The sequence below is a fragment of the Strigops habroptila genome, chromosome W, assembly GCF_004027225.2.
Source record: "Strigops habroptila isolate Jane chromosome W, bStrHab1.2.pri, whole genome shotgun sequence".
Classification (NCBI taxonomy): domain Eukaryota; kingdom Metazoa; phylum Chordata; class Aves; order Psittaciformes; family Psittacidae; genus Strigops; species Strigops habroptila.
The window spans coordinates 35,542,424-35,555,817 of NC_044301.2; the positions used below are offsets into that span (position 1 = coordinate 35,542,424).

Here is a 13,394-nt window from a genome sequence, read left to right on the forward strand (position 1 = left end):
ACGTCATGCCCGGTATATAAACTGGGGGGAGTTACCCAGAAGGCTCAGATTGCTGCTCAGGTCAGGATGGGTATCGGTCGGCAGGTGGTGAGCAATTGTATTCTTTCCTTTTGTTATTTCCCTTATCATTATTATTATTGGTGGTGGTAGTAGTGGTTTTGAATTATACTTTAGTAACTGGACTGTTCTTATCTCAACCCGTGGGAGTTTTACATTCTTTCGATTCTCCTCCCCATCCCTCCAGGAGCGGGGGGAGGAAGAAGTGGGGGAGTGAGCGAGTGGCTGTGTGGTTCTGAGTTACCGGCTGGGCTTAAACCACAACAGTTGTTTGTGGCGACAATGTGGGGCAGACATGTCTAATCAGGACCAGAGTGTGTCTAATCATATTTGTGATAAGCATTCATTGTTTTGGATTAATAGTCACTTGTCACAATGTTGATTTATTTGCTCTCAGAGTTGTTGCGCTTGGTCTTGGAGTTTCAGCATGTCACACCTTACTTGCAGCCAGTATTTGCTGGTTTAGTGTTTATCGGCTGGGGGGCCTAGGCTAAGGTTCTTGTTTTGCTGTACTTCATGGTAATGACTTGTAATACAATAGACTCATTGATTAGGAAACTGGTCTAGCTTGCGTTCCCAGCGTGGTCATCACCTCTATACTTTGGGAGTCATATAATGGAATTTTTTAGAAATTACACATCTTTTTTTCCTCCTCGAGGGGGTCAACCAATGAAGGAGACATTCCCTCACCACCCCCGATCACCCACTGGGCTATTTGCAGCAGCATTTGAGAATTCTAAAGGTTTTGGATGGCCTTTGAATACCCTTGAAACCTGCCTGCTGCTTGTGCTGGGGATCAGCATGTTGGCACACATACAGCATGTGCTTTACCCATGGCCATTCCACCCTGAGAACGCCCTATTTCATCTGATCTCGAAAGTTAAGCAGTGTCGCGTTCAGGTTTTCTCTAGGTTTAGACGACGATATAGGAGGACCATCAAGACATTTTCCCCAAGGCTGGACAGTTGTGAGTGTCAGGGTGTGTGGGATAGTATTAAAGCACCTGGGCCAGTGGGCCCCTCCAGTGCTTTGGAACTTCACCCCTGAACTAGTACAAAATCCAGAAAAATAAGCAGAACACTTAAAAGAGGAGTGCTGTCGTTCTGGCAGTACCAAAGAGGGACAACTTGCCACAACGTGCAGGGGCTTGGCCTATGCCTACAGAGCACTGCTCAACACTATCCAGCACCTTCAAAGGGAAAAACATGTCCCTGGATCTGATGGCAAAGTGACAGACAATGGACCTGCTCAATCCCCTAGCACAACAGCTACACCAACCCCGACAACAGACACTGCAGCCACTCCAACCCCAGTGACAGCCAAAGCACCTACTCAATCCCCTAGCACAACAGCTACACTAACCCTGACAACAGACACTGCAGCCACTCCAACCCCAGTGACAGCCAAAGCACCTACTCAATCCCCTTGCACAACAGCTACACCAACCCCGACAACAGACACTGCAGCCACTCCAACCCCAGTGACAGACACTGCAGCCACTCCAAACACAGTGATAGACACTGCAGCTAAACTAAAGGACCAATCTGTGCCAATATCAGTTGCTCCAAAAAGGAAGGGGAAAAGAAAACGAGAGCCACAAAGAGCAGTGAAGACAGATGAAGACCCAATGCACTTACTAAAGGGGACAGCATCTAAAAAAGAGTTATTAATATATGAATCAGAAGAAGAGGAAGAAGAGGTGACTTCTCGATCCCGGACCTCGACCGAGCTGCGGAATTTCAGCCGTCTTCCAGGGGAGCACACTGTCACCTGGTTGCTCCGATGCTGTATAGCTGTGTTGGAGACGGAAGAAATGAAGCAGCTGTCCACCTTGCCCGGTCTCTCAGAGGATCCTTCTGTTCTGGGGTTGCTGAAGGTCAAAGAACAACAAGAGCCAATTGTGACCACAACAGTGCACCGGCGGCAAGATCACACCAATCCAGAAGCTGATCTGCAGACTGGAGAGCCAAAGAGTGATGAGCAGGACCCGCTCACCCTTTAATAGCCCCATATGGCCAGTGCGAAAGTCTAATGGAGAGTGGAGACTCTGGAGTCAAAGGCAGCCAAACGGGATGCCACAATTGATATTGCCAATGCATTTTTCTCAATCCCTTTGGCAGCAGAGTGCAGTCCACAGTTTGCTTTTACATGGAGGGGCATCCAGTACACTTGGAACTGACTGCCCCAGGGGTGGAAACACAGCCCTACCATCTGCCATGCACTGATCCAGACTGCACTGGAACAGGGGCAAGCTCCAGAACACCTGCAATACATTGATGACATCATCGTGTGGGGTGATACAGCAAAAGAAGTTTTTGAGAAAGGGAGGAAAATAATCCAAATCCTTTTGAAGGCCGGTTTTGCCATAAAACAGAGTAAGGTCAAGGGACCTGCACAGGAGATACAATTTTTGGGAATAAAATGGCAAGATGGACGTCGCCAGATGCCTACAGATGTGATCACAAAGATAAGAGCCCTTGGACCAGTCCGGGCCGGGCAAGACGTAAAAAATGTGCTTTACGCCGCAGCTGGGGAGAATGGTCCTACCTGAAGCCTCTGGCAGAAAGCTCCAGGGGAGACTTGAGGTCAAGCCTTTGGCTTGTGGACACAGGGATACAGAGGATCCGAGGCCAGCTACACTCCCACTGAAAAAGAGATACTGGCAGCCTATGAAGGGGTTCAAGCTGCCTCAGAAGTGATTGGCACTGAAGCACAGCTCCTCCTGGCACCTCGGTTGCCCCTGCTGGGCTGGATGTTCAAAGGCAGGGTCTCCTCTACACATCACGCGACTGATGCTACATGGACTAAGTAGGCCGCACTAAATAGACAATGAGCTCAAATAGGAAATCCCAGTTGTCCAGGAATTCTAGAAGTCATCATGGACTGGCCAGAGGGCAAAGATTTTGGAATGTCACCAGAAGAGGAGGTGATGCGTGCTGAAGAGGCCCCACCGTATAATGAACTGTCAGAAAGTGAGAAGCAATATGCCTTGTTTACTGATGGGTCCTGCTGTATTGTGGGAAAGCATCGGAGATGGAAGGCAGCTGTATGGAGTCTGCTACCACAAGGGTGAATCGAGCCAGTATGCAGAGGTGAAAGCCATCCAGCTGGCCTTGGACATTGCTGAACAAGAAAAATGTCCAGTACTTTATCTCTATACTGATGGTGGCAAATGCCCTGTGGAGGTGGTTGCAACAATGGAAGCAGAGCACCTGGCAACGCAGGGGGAAACCCATCTGGGCTGCTGCATTGTGGCAAGATATCGCTGCTCGGGTGCAGAACCTGGTGGTGAAAGTACGCCATGTAGATGCTCATGTACCCAAGAGTCGGGCCACTGAGGAACACCAGAACAACCAATAGGTGGATAAAGCTGCTAAGACTGAAGTGGCTCAGATGGACTTAGATTGGCAATATAAGGGTGAATTATTTTTAGCCTGGTGGGCCCATGACACCTCAGGCCATCAAGGCAGAGATGCAACATATAGAATCATAGAATAGTTAGGGTTGGAAAGGACATTAAGATCATCTAGTTCCAACCCCTCTGCCATGGGCAGGGACACCTCGCACTAAACCATGTGGTCCAAGACTCCATCCAACCTGGCCTTGTACACTAGCAGGGATGGACCATTCACAACTTCCTTGGGCAACCCATTCCAGTGCCTCACCACCCTCACAGTAAAGAACTTCTTCCTTATATCTAATCTAAAGTTCCCCTGTTTAAGTTTGAACCCGTTACCCCTTGTCCTACTGTGATCGAGGGGTGGACTTAACAATGGACACTATTGCCCAGGTTATTCACAAATGTGAAACGTGCTGCAATTAAGCAAGCCAAAGGGTAAAGCCTCTCTGGTATGGAGGACGATGGCTGAAGTACAAGTATGGGGAGGCCTGGCAGATTGACTATATCACACTCCCACTGACCTGCCAAGGCAAGTGCCATGTGCTTACCATGGTGGAAGCAACCACCGGATGGCTGGAAACATACGCTGTGCCCCACACCACTGCCCAGAACACTGTCCTGGGCCTTGAGAAGCAAGCCTTGTGGTGACACGGTACCCCAGAAAGAATTGAGTCAGACAATGGGACTCGTTTCCGGAACTATCTTATAGACACTTGGGCCAAAGAGCATGGCATTGAGTGGGTATATCACATCCCCTAACATGCACCAGCCTCTGGGAAAATCGAACGGTACAATGGGCTGTTAAAAACTACACTGAGAGCAATGGGTGGTGGGACTTTCAAACACTGGGATACACATTTACCAAAAGCCACCTGGTTGGTCAACACTAGGGGATCTGCGACAGGGCTGGCCCAGCCCAATCAGAACTTTTACATACTGTAGAGGGGGATAAAGTTCCTGTGGTGCACATAAAGAATTTGTTGGGGAAGACAGTCTGGGTTATCCCTGCTTCAGGTAATGGCAAAGCCACTCATGGGATTGCTTTTGCTCAGGGACCCAGATATACTTGGTGAGTAATGCGGGAAGATGGGGAAGTCCGGTGTGTACCTCAAGGGGATTTAATTTTAGTAGAAAACAGCCAATGAACTCAATTATATGCTGTTGCCTGCTATATAACACTTCTATAGCCCATCAGCTAGATGCCCATCTCCCCCACTCTGGGCTTTGAAAAGAAGATATGTGCTGTCATGATCATCAGCAGAGAATAAAGTCATGGGAAAAGCCAGCAGCAGCAGCAGAACTGTCCTCAGGCCACTGTTGACTGACCTTGACTTCCCTCTGATCATCACCCCAACAAACAGTGAACTTTGATGAAACTAGACACCTCAGCAGTGACCAGATGAGTTCAGCGGTGTCATCAGCAGGCAACAATCCAACAATACACACTGTCTCTCCTGCCCTGAAAGACTGTTACAAGAGATGGAGCCTGATATCATGGACTGAATGAATTCAGCAACTTTACAGGGATTGGTCCATGGACTAAGGAATGATATCTCTCTCTTTGTGTGTGTGTGGGTGTGTATATATTTGTGTGTGTATACATATATGAGAGAAAAGTGATGGTATATTGAAAAATGTGGGATCTGAGCATGACGTGATTGGTATGGAATAAGGGGTGGATACTGTCCTGGGTTCAACTGTAGCAGTTATTTTCCTCCTCCTTAGTAGCTGGTGCAGTGCTGTGTTTTCAACTTTAGTCTGAGAACAACGCTGATAACACCGATGTTTTTAGTTGTTGCTAAGTAATGCTTACTCCGACCAAGGACTTTCTCAGTCTCATGCTCTGCCAGGGAGGAGGGGAAGCCGGGAGGAAGCAGAGACAGGACACCTGACCCAAACTAGCCAAAGGGGTATTCCATACCACAGCACGTCATGCCCAGAATATAAACTGGGGGGAGTTACCCAGAAGGTCCAGATCACTGCTCAGGTCGGGCTGGCTATTGGTTGGCAGGTGGTGAGCAATTTTATTCTCTGCCCTTGTTATTCCCCTTATCATGATTATTATTGGTGGTAGTAGTAGTGCTTTTGTATTATACCTTAGTTACTGGACTGTTCTTATCTCAACCCGTGGGAGTTACATTCTTTTGATTCTCCTCCCCATCCCTCCGGAAGCAGGGGGAGGAAGAAGGGGGGGTGTGAGCGAGCGGCTGTGTGGTTCTGAGTTACTGACTGGGCTTAGGCCACGACGGCTGGGTACCCCAAAAAAAATTTGTCTTACTATTAAATATATATATAAATATATATATATGTATATAATTTATCCTTAAATATGGGTCTGGGGGGGGTGGGTGTGGGTTGAGGGGGGTGGAAGAAGAAGGGGAGTGAGCGAGCGGCTGCGTGGTTCTGAGTTACCGGCTTGGCTTAAACCACGACAATATGTTACAGATTTGGATCTACCAGGCAATAATCCTGAGTGGATACCGAGGTGAGGAAGAGACAATCTAATGATTTCTGTAAGGTACATTTGTTACAAAACATAACTTTTCAGGTACATGAAAATGATTCTATCATTCTATGATTCTATGAATTTGTAGTGGAGGACTAAGTTCCACTGAAAATCCTAATGGCTATGTAGCAGTGCTGGTTGCTGCTAAAAGGACATTACTAAGGCCAAGAAGAATTAGCACTACTTGTACAGAATTCTCCTATTGATATATGTACTCTTTCTAACTGTTCTTCAATCTGTATGATCAAGTACAGATGAAAACAGTAGAAAGCCATGACTGCAATAAAGAAGTAAGGTCTATTATAATTTTTGAAATAGGAATATCTAGCTAAAAGAAATAGTGAACACTTCCTTTCTAAGGAACATGGGAGGAGAGGAGTCTCTACATTAAGACAGTAGGGGTTGGAAAATAGACATGCAGTAGGCAGACTGAAGAGAACCATGAAGCAGCATATATGCTACTGTTAGTAAAGAGTAGATTCCACCTGTCGTGGTTTAAGCCCAGCTGGTAACTCAGAACCACACAGCCGCTCGCTCACTCCCCCCCTTCTTCCTCCCCCTGCTCCTGGAGGGATGGGGAGGAGAATCGAAAGAATGTAACTCCCACAGGTTGAGATAAGAAAAGTCCAGTAACTAAGGTATAATACAAAACTACTACTGCTACCACCAATAATAATAATGATAAGTGAAATAACAAGGGAAGAGAATACAATTGCTCACCACCCGCCAACCGATACCCAGCCTGACCCGAGCAGCAATCTGGGCCTTCCAGGTAACTCCCCCCAGTTTATATACTGGGCATGACGTGCTGTGGTATGGAATACCCCTTTGGCCAGTTTGGGCCAGGTATCCTGTCTCTGCTTCCTCCCGGCTTCCCCTCCTCCCTGGCAGAGCATGAGACTGAAAAGTCCTTGATCAGAGTAAACATTACTTAGCAACAACTAAAAACATCCATGTGTTATCAGCGTTGTTCCCAGACTAAAGTCGAAAACATAGCACTGCACCAGCTATTAAGAAGGAGAAAAATGACTGCTACTGCTGAACCCAGGACACACCTTAAATCCCATGAGCTAATCAATGTAAACAATTTAAGCAAATACTTTTAGTAAGCAGATCCTAACATAGCCATAATATCTGGTTTTGTTTTGGTCTCTCCTTCTTCCTGAACTAGTTTCTCAACATCTCCTGCTCTCAGCTTCTTCAACACACATACCCACCCACATGCCATTTTGCCTCCTTCTCCCTCACTGCCTTTTGAATGTAAAAATCAATATTGCCTATTTCTGTAAACTTTCCCTCCTGCAAAGACCAAGTTTCAGGAAAGCCTGTCAGTATGCTGCCCACACTTATATTCTCCCAAATCCTGCACCCAAAATTCCCATGCACTATCTGCCCCATCCCCTCTGCCTCAGCCTACCCTCTTCCTCCCAGTACACCTACACTCAGGTGGTGCCAGGAACTCCCCCTTAATTCCAGTCTTAGTTCTGCCATTTTTTTCCTGCTCCCCTTGGATTATGCCCACACATCTCCTAAGAGATTCATGGTTTCCTATGGGAAACAAGTTCCTCACAGCAAAGCTGCACAGTGGCTTTGTACTACATAGCTCAACAGGCTTTCCTGGAAAGAAGAAACCCATCCCTATTCACAGTGCAAGCTCAGCATCTCTCAGGTGCTGTGACAACCTCCATTTAATTTCCTAACTTTACCAGCTGAAAAAATAGGATTATATTCTTCCTCCACATAAATGATGATTATTTTTTTCTAAGAGGGAGAGAAGGAGAGAAAAAAAGACAAAAGCAAGATGATAGAATTTTCTTAAGGTTTCTAGCGTTCTCTCTTCCCCTTTGCTCCCTAGCTTGAAAGCCTGACATACTGCACCGAGTTGTGTATTATTCATAAAATAGGATACTGCTTTACAAAATTCTTTCATTTCGATAGTCAAAGCACATCCCCTTGCAATGACTAAAAAAGCAATGACAGAACATCCTGAAGAATATGCAGAAAACATTTTTTACTATCAAATATTTTACCTGAGGAGGATGAGGATGCCAAGGAAGCTGAAGAGGAAGATTCAAGAGAACTGCTAAAGAGTGGATCCCATGCTAGAAGGTCACTGTTCCACTTCCTATAGTAAGAGTTACAATTGGAATATTAATGAAAGATGCAAATACTCATAAAAATAGAATTACAACTTTGGTTGTAACCTTCTGTATTAGTTAGTCTTTGCATCTAAAAATTAAAAGTACTTACAAATTACAGGTCAAGGAACTGATTTACACATAAGGAAACTACCTGAACTGATACCTTGGTGCAAGTTTATGTGTGGACATATTTCATAATGTCAGTAAATTATTTTCATTTTCAGCAAGACATACATCTACAAATCAATTCGTTTCAGTATATACATATATGAGCAATGCATATAGACCTGTCCAAACTGGGGGCTTGTAATCTTAAACACTTTACAACGGAACACTATATGATGCAAAGTAAATCCATCTTATTTAAACCCTGAAAATGTAATAAAAATTAATATTTCATAATCACATAATTATAAATATCAATTGAGAAAGATCACAATGAAGCAAATGCATTAGAAGGAGAAAACAAGTGAATAGAAATCTCTATTGTTACATGATTACTCCTTAGCTCTTATGATGCAATAGATGCCTGACTTAAAATAGCAGTCAACTAATATTTCCAATATGTCTTGGTGTTTTAGATCAAAATAAGACCAAATTCCCCCAAAACTACACTTGTTATAATTTTAAAAGTTGAACTTACTCATTAGCTGGAGAAGAAAGCTTTAATTTTGTTAACTCTTCACCTAAGCAAAAGACACAGTATTATCACCACTCTAAAATAAAAATCTTTCAGCTTCATTAAAAAAAGATAGTAAATAGTTGCAGTTCAAAACTAATTATGAATTATTAAATTGGAAAAGAGAAAATGCATTATTTCTGATAATATAAATTCAGATGGTCCTGAAATACCTTCTAAAAAGAGAGGAGTAAACAGAGCAATGAATTTCAGGAGGAAGTGTTGGTCACTTGAAATTTTTTCCTTAAATTATACTGTTTACATTGATATTATTCTTCAGGAAACCTGGCTTGGTTTCCCACTGAGAAAAAACCCAAAGGATAGAGACTAATGCTCTATCCTCTATCTCCATGGCCATGTTTTGTGGTTTTGACTGTAAGAGAGAGAGTGCTTTGCTGTTTTGTGGATGATACTCAATTTGAGTGGGTGGAAGAGTTTTAAGAACTTACACAAGAGTAATTTCCATGGGATTCCTCCCCCCCCCCCGCCTTTGGCTCTTGTTCCTCATCACTGTCTCAGCCAGCCTCATCATGTTTCTCAGAACAGGGAACAGCTGAGCATACAGAAAAAAAAAAGGTCTTTGGGTGGCTTCAACTAGCTGCTTTGAAATTTTGACCAAATAACTTAATTTTGTCCTTTGAATTTACTGTGAGTAGTTCAAAGGGAAATATCATAAAGGTACCTAGAACTGACAAGATAAATATTTTTTATACTTAAAATACAATACTTAAGTTTATTTCTTCAACGATAAAAAAATATTTTCATGCTATGTTAAAAACTAACATAAATAGACTAAAAGTTAAATATTCACACTTACTGGATGAATTTTGATTTGTTTGTGCCTGAAACAGAAGAAAACAAACCCATAAGATAAATCCTTTTAACAACTGTCAAATAAAACACTTAATAGTCCCAAGGTTCTTATTTCCACTCAACTTTCCATGTGATAATTTGCTTTCGATGCCAGGCAGAACATCCTGGAGTTTGCAGAAGACCAGAACATGAGCCAGGACGGAGCAACTAGTGCATGCCTGCCACACCAGTAAGAAAAGGTAGGAATGAAGACTGAAGAGCTGACAAAGGCAACAGTATGACTAAATCCCTTGACAGGCTGGGCCAGTAAAATTAAACAGCTTTTATGTCACGTGGTATGCCTGACAGGTAAGACTAGAAACATTCCTAAAATTTTCCCAATAACATATAATAACATTATTTGGTTTTAATATAAAAATGTGAATAAAAAGACATTCTGTACTTACAGAAGTGTGTTTCTGCTTTCAAAACGGGGGGGGGGGAGAGAGAAAAATCGTCATTAATATTTTAATATGCATAATATTTTCCTTAAAATCAGAACCATCTATATTCTGATCTGAATATTGTACTAGCATACTTAAATACTATTTATTTGTAATATCATCCCAGGGTATAAAGGATCATTCTGTGGTTTGACAGAATACATACACTAAAGCTGCTTTGCAAAAGTTATATGCATCCACATTATATGATCTGTTTTAAGGGTTTATATATCATTGAATATGAATTAGGAAACTATGTTAAAAGCCATGATCAGCTAACTCCATATGTATTCAAACATCTTGTGGTGGCAACAGCAAAAAGACAAAGACCAAGCACTCTCAAGACTCAAAGTAAAGTTAAAATCTAAGAAGGGAGAATTACTTAACATTACATTGCAATAAAGTATTTCAAAGATGACCTAATGCACACGAAAAGAAAGAATAATTGAACTTGAACCTAGAATAAATTCTCAATGGTAAAATATAGGTTAACACTAAAGATTCCTTACCACTTTTCTTCTCTACTCATTACAAATACAAGGAACAAAATTACTTACAGATATTTCTGGAGAAAGAGCGATGTTCCCTATAGATACTTTTAATTCATCCAAGGAAGGCATGGTATATTGAGAGCTGTTATTTGACTGGACAGGTTTTATTTCTACATGGAACCTCCTGGGTTCATCATCTTCAGAGTCAGAATCACTGGATGAATAGAAATGGTTCTCTTTGGCATGTTTTTCTTAGTTAAGGTGGAAATATTCAAATTAATCTGTTTACTCTGTTTCGTAATTACTCTCTACAAAATGCTCATATTAAGTAAACACCACAGATAAACAATGCTGGCTAAGCTCTTTGTGTGTTTATACAGACACTTCAATTACACAGGTTGGGCGGAGAAGAGATTCAGAGCAGCCCTGTAGAGAAGGACTTGGGGGTGTTGGTTGACGAGAAGCTTAACATGAGCCGGCAGTGTGCGCACGCAGCCCAGAAAGCCAACCATATCCTGGGCTGCATCAAAAGAAGCATGACCAGCAGGTCGAAGGAGGTGATCCTGCCCCTCTACTCTGCTCTCATGAGACCTCACTTGGAATATTGTGTACAGTTCTGGTGTCCTCAACATAAAAAGGACATGGAGCTGTTGGAGCAAGTCCAGAGGGGGGACACGAGGATGATAAGGGGCCTGGAGCACCTCCCATATGAAGACAGGCTGAGGAAGTTGGGGCTGTTCAGCCTGGAGAAGAGAAGGCTGCGTGGAGACCTCATAGCAGCCTTCCAGTATCTGAAGGGGGCCTATAACGATGCTGGGGAGGGACTCTTCATTAGGGACTGTAGTGATAGGACAAGAGGTAACAGGTTCAAACTTAAACAGGGGAACTTTAGATTAGATAAAAGGAAGAAGTTCTTTACAGTGAGGGTGGTGAGGCACTGGAATGGGTTGCCCAGGGAGGTTGTGAATGCTCCATCCCTGGTGGTGTTCAAGGCCAGGTTGGACAGAGCCTTGGGCAACATGGTTTAGCGCGAGGTGTCCCTGCCCATGGCAGAGGGGTTGGAACTAGATGATCTTAAGGTCCTTTCCAACCCTAACTATTCTATGATTCTATGATTCTATGTTGTGCAGGACAGTGTCAAATACCATGCACGAGTCCAGGTAGATGATGTCAACTGCTCTTCCCCTATCCATCGATTCTGTAGCCCCATCATAGAAGGCCACCAAATTGGTCAGGCATGATTTGCCCTTAGTGAAGCCATGTTGGCTGTCACCAACCACCTCGTTGTTTTTCATGTGCCCTAACATGGTTTCAAGGAGAATCTGCTCCATGATCATGCCAGGCACAGAGGTGAGACTGACTGGTCTGTAGTTCCCCAGGTTTTCCACTTTCCCCGTCTTGAAAATGGGGGATATATTTCCCTTTTACCAGCTGTCAGGAAAATGATGATTTGTTGGCAGATATTATTTTACCATAACGGCAGTCAGTCTTAATAAGACTGGTCTTAAGTGTTAGAAAAACACTCATCCTAAAAATTACTGACATTTCAGTTCATGGCGTTCAGGTCTAAACTGATCTTTGTCAGTAATCATTTAATAGACCTAAGACCTCAGTGGTCAGCTCACGCCACTTTACAAGAGTCACTCAATTCGTAGGAAATGAAACTTGAAACTTGGTGATAACTTTCAAGGCAAGAAATCTTTTTGTGCCGTAGCCAGGGTTTTGGTCCCGTAGTCAGGGTCTTGGTTAGTTAGACTATGGGACTTGCTTTGGAAGCCAGGTCTCCTGGAGGCTGATGGGTCCTCTCTGACAAAGAACGGGAAGAGCTGCTTTGGTAGGAGACTTGGCAGGCTGGTCAAGAAAGCTTTAAACTAGATGTGTTGGGGAGGGGGGCACCGATCCATCCCATCCCTACCAGTTAGATGCCAGCACCTGTAATGAATGTTCGGAGCGATGCAGAGCTACTCCAGCCACTCCAGCCAATGAGTTGGCTTTATTTGGGGCTTGGCTCAGATGCCTCTACACAAACACATGTAGTATGGGGAATAAACAAGAGGAATTAGAGATGCGTGCACGTCTATGGGGATATGATATCATTGGCATCACGGAAACATGATGGGATGGCTCCTATGACTGGTGTGTTGGAATGGAAGGTTATAGGCTTTTCAGGAAAGACATGCTGGGCAGATGGGGAGGGGGTGTAGCTATTTATGCCAATGACTGGCTGGAGAGTATGTAACTGCCTGGGGACTGGTGATGGGCCAACTGAGAGCTTGTGGTTCAGGATTAAAGGGAGAACTGCAATAGGGGACATTGCTGTGGGGGTCTGCTACAGGCCACCTGATCAGGAGGGCTGTGTGGATGAAGCCCTCTATAGGCAGATAGAAGCAGCCTCACACTTGCAGGCCCTTGTCCTCATGGGGGATTTCAACCACCCCAATATCTGAGGGATGGCATGGCCTGGCACAAGCAATCCAGGAGGTTCCTCGATTGTGTGGATGACAACTTCCTCTTGCAAGTAATAGAGGAGCTGTTGTGGTTTAAGCTCAGCTGGCAACTCAGAACCATGCAGCTGCTCGCTCACTCCCCCCCTTTTTCCTCCCTGCTCCATACAAAACTACTACTACCACCACCAATAATAATAATGATAAGGGAAGTAACAAGGGGAGAGAATACAACTGCTCGCCACCCACCAACCGATACCCAGCCCGACCCGAGCAGCGATCTGGGCCTTCTGGGTAACTCCCCCCATTTTATATACCGGGCATTACGTGCTGTGGTATGGAATACCCCTTTGGCTAGTTTGGGTCAGGTGTCCTGTCTCT

General features: G+C 44.1%; 1 protein-coding gene across 1 annotated transcript in view; it reads right to left on the bottom strand.

The window, feature by feature from the left end:
• LOC115619022 (F-BAR domain only protein 2-like) overlaps window positions 1-13,394 on the bottom strand; it is a 120,253-nt gene that overhangs the window by 29,512 nt on the left and 77,347 nt on the right. The window contains exons 12-16 of the mRNA XM_030511037.1: window positions 10,636-10,814; window positions 10,043-10,057; window positions 9,601-9,625; window positions 8,748-8,790; window positions 7,994-8,088 (exon numbers count right to left, since the gene is read on the bottom strand). Of these exons, the coding sequence (XP_030366897.1) occupies window positions 7,994-8,088; window positions 8,748-8,790; window positions 9,601-9,625; window positions 10,043-10,057; window positions 10,636-10,814 (357 nt within the window). The remainder of the gene's footprint in view (window positions 1-7,993; window positions 8,089-8,747; window positions 8,791-9,600; window positions 9,626-10,042; window positions 10,058-10,635; window positions 10,815-13,394) is intronic.